Raw genomic sequence first — 800 nt, forward strand, 5'->3', positions numbered from 1 at the left:
AGCCTGGAATAAACTGGGATGAGCCTGGAATAAAACCTTGGGATGAGCCTGGAATAAAACCAGGATGACCCTGGAATAAAATCTTGGGATGAGCCTGGAATAAAATATTGGGATGGGCATGGAATAAACTGGGTGGGATGAGCCTGGAATAAACCCAGGATAATGATGGAATAAAACGTTGGGATGAGCCTGGAATTAAACCAGGATGAGCCTGTAATAAAACCTTGGGATGAGCCTGGAATAAAACCTTGGAATGAGCCTGGAATAAAACCAGGACAAGCCTGGAATAAACCCAGGATAATGATGGAATAAAACCTTGGGATGAGCCTGGAATAAACCAGGATGAGCCTGGATTTGAGTTTTGGGATTTACGGCTCCCTCCCGCAGAATTCCCAGTTTTTCTGCCGCTTTTCCCAGACAACCACGACATCATCTCTCTGAAGCTGTACCAGCTGACGGTGGAGCGGACGCCGGAGGAGGAGAAACGAGATCGGGAAGTTTTCCTGCCCGTGGTGGATAACCTGAGGCTGCCGGGGAGTGAGTGGGGGCTGGGCCGGGTTGGAGGGGAAATGGACCCTGGGTTTGGGGTCATGCCAGAGGTTTGGGCTGGGATGGGATGTCAGAATCCCAAAATCCCATCCTAAATCCCATCTTAGAATATTATCCCAAAATCCCAAACTGCCATCCTAAAATCCCATCACAAAATCACGAAATCCCATCCCAAAATCACAAAATCCCATCCCAAAATCTCATCCCAAAATCCCAAACTCCCATCCCAAAATCTTATCCCAAAATCCCAA

At 47.9% G+C, this 800-nt stretch overlaps 1 protein-coding gene across 1 annotated transcript in view; it reads left to right on the plus strand.

The window, feature by feature from the left end:
- The window catches only part of LOC117243795 (VIP36-like protein), a 6,666-nt gene extending 5,961 nt beyond the window's left edge, over positions 1 to 705 (plus strand). The window contains exon 3 of the mRNA XM_033511665.1: positions 297 to 705. Coding sequence (XP_033367556.1) covers positions 297 to 644 — 348 coding nt within the window. The 3' untranslated portion in view covers positions 645 to 705. The remainder of the gene's footprint in view (positions 1 to 296) is intronic.
- Positions 706 to 800: the final 95 nt, after the last annotated feature.

Source organism: Parus major, unplaced genomic scaffold, assembly GCF_001522545.3.
Source record: "Parus major isolate Abel unplaced genomic scaffold, Parus_major1.1 Scaffold420, whole genome shotgun sequence".
NCBI lineage: Eukaryota > Metazoa > Chordata > Aves > Passeriformes > Paridae > Parus > Parus major.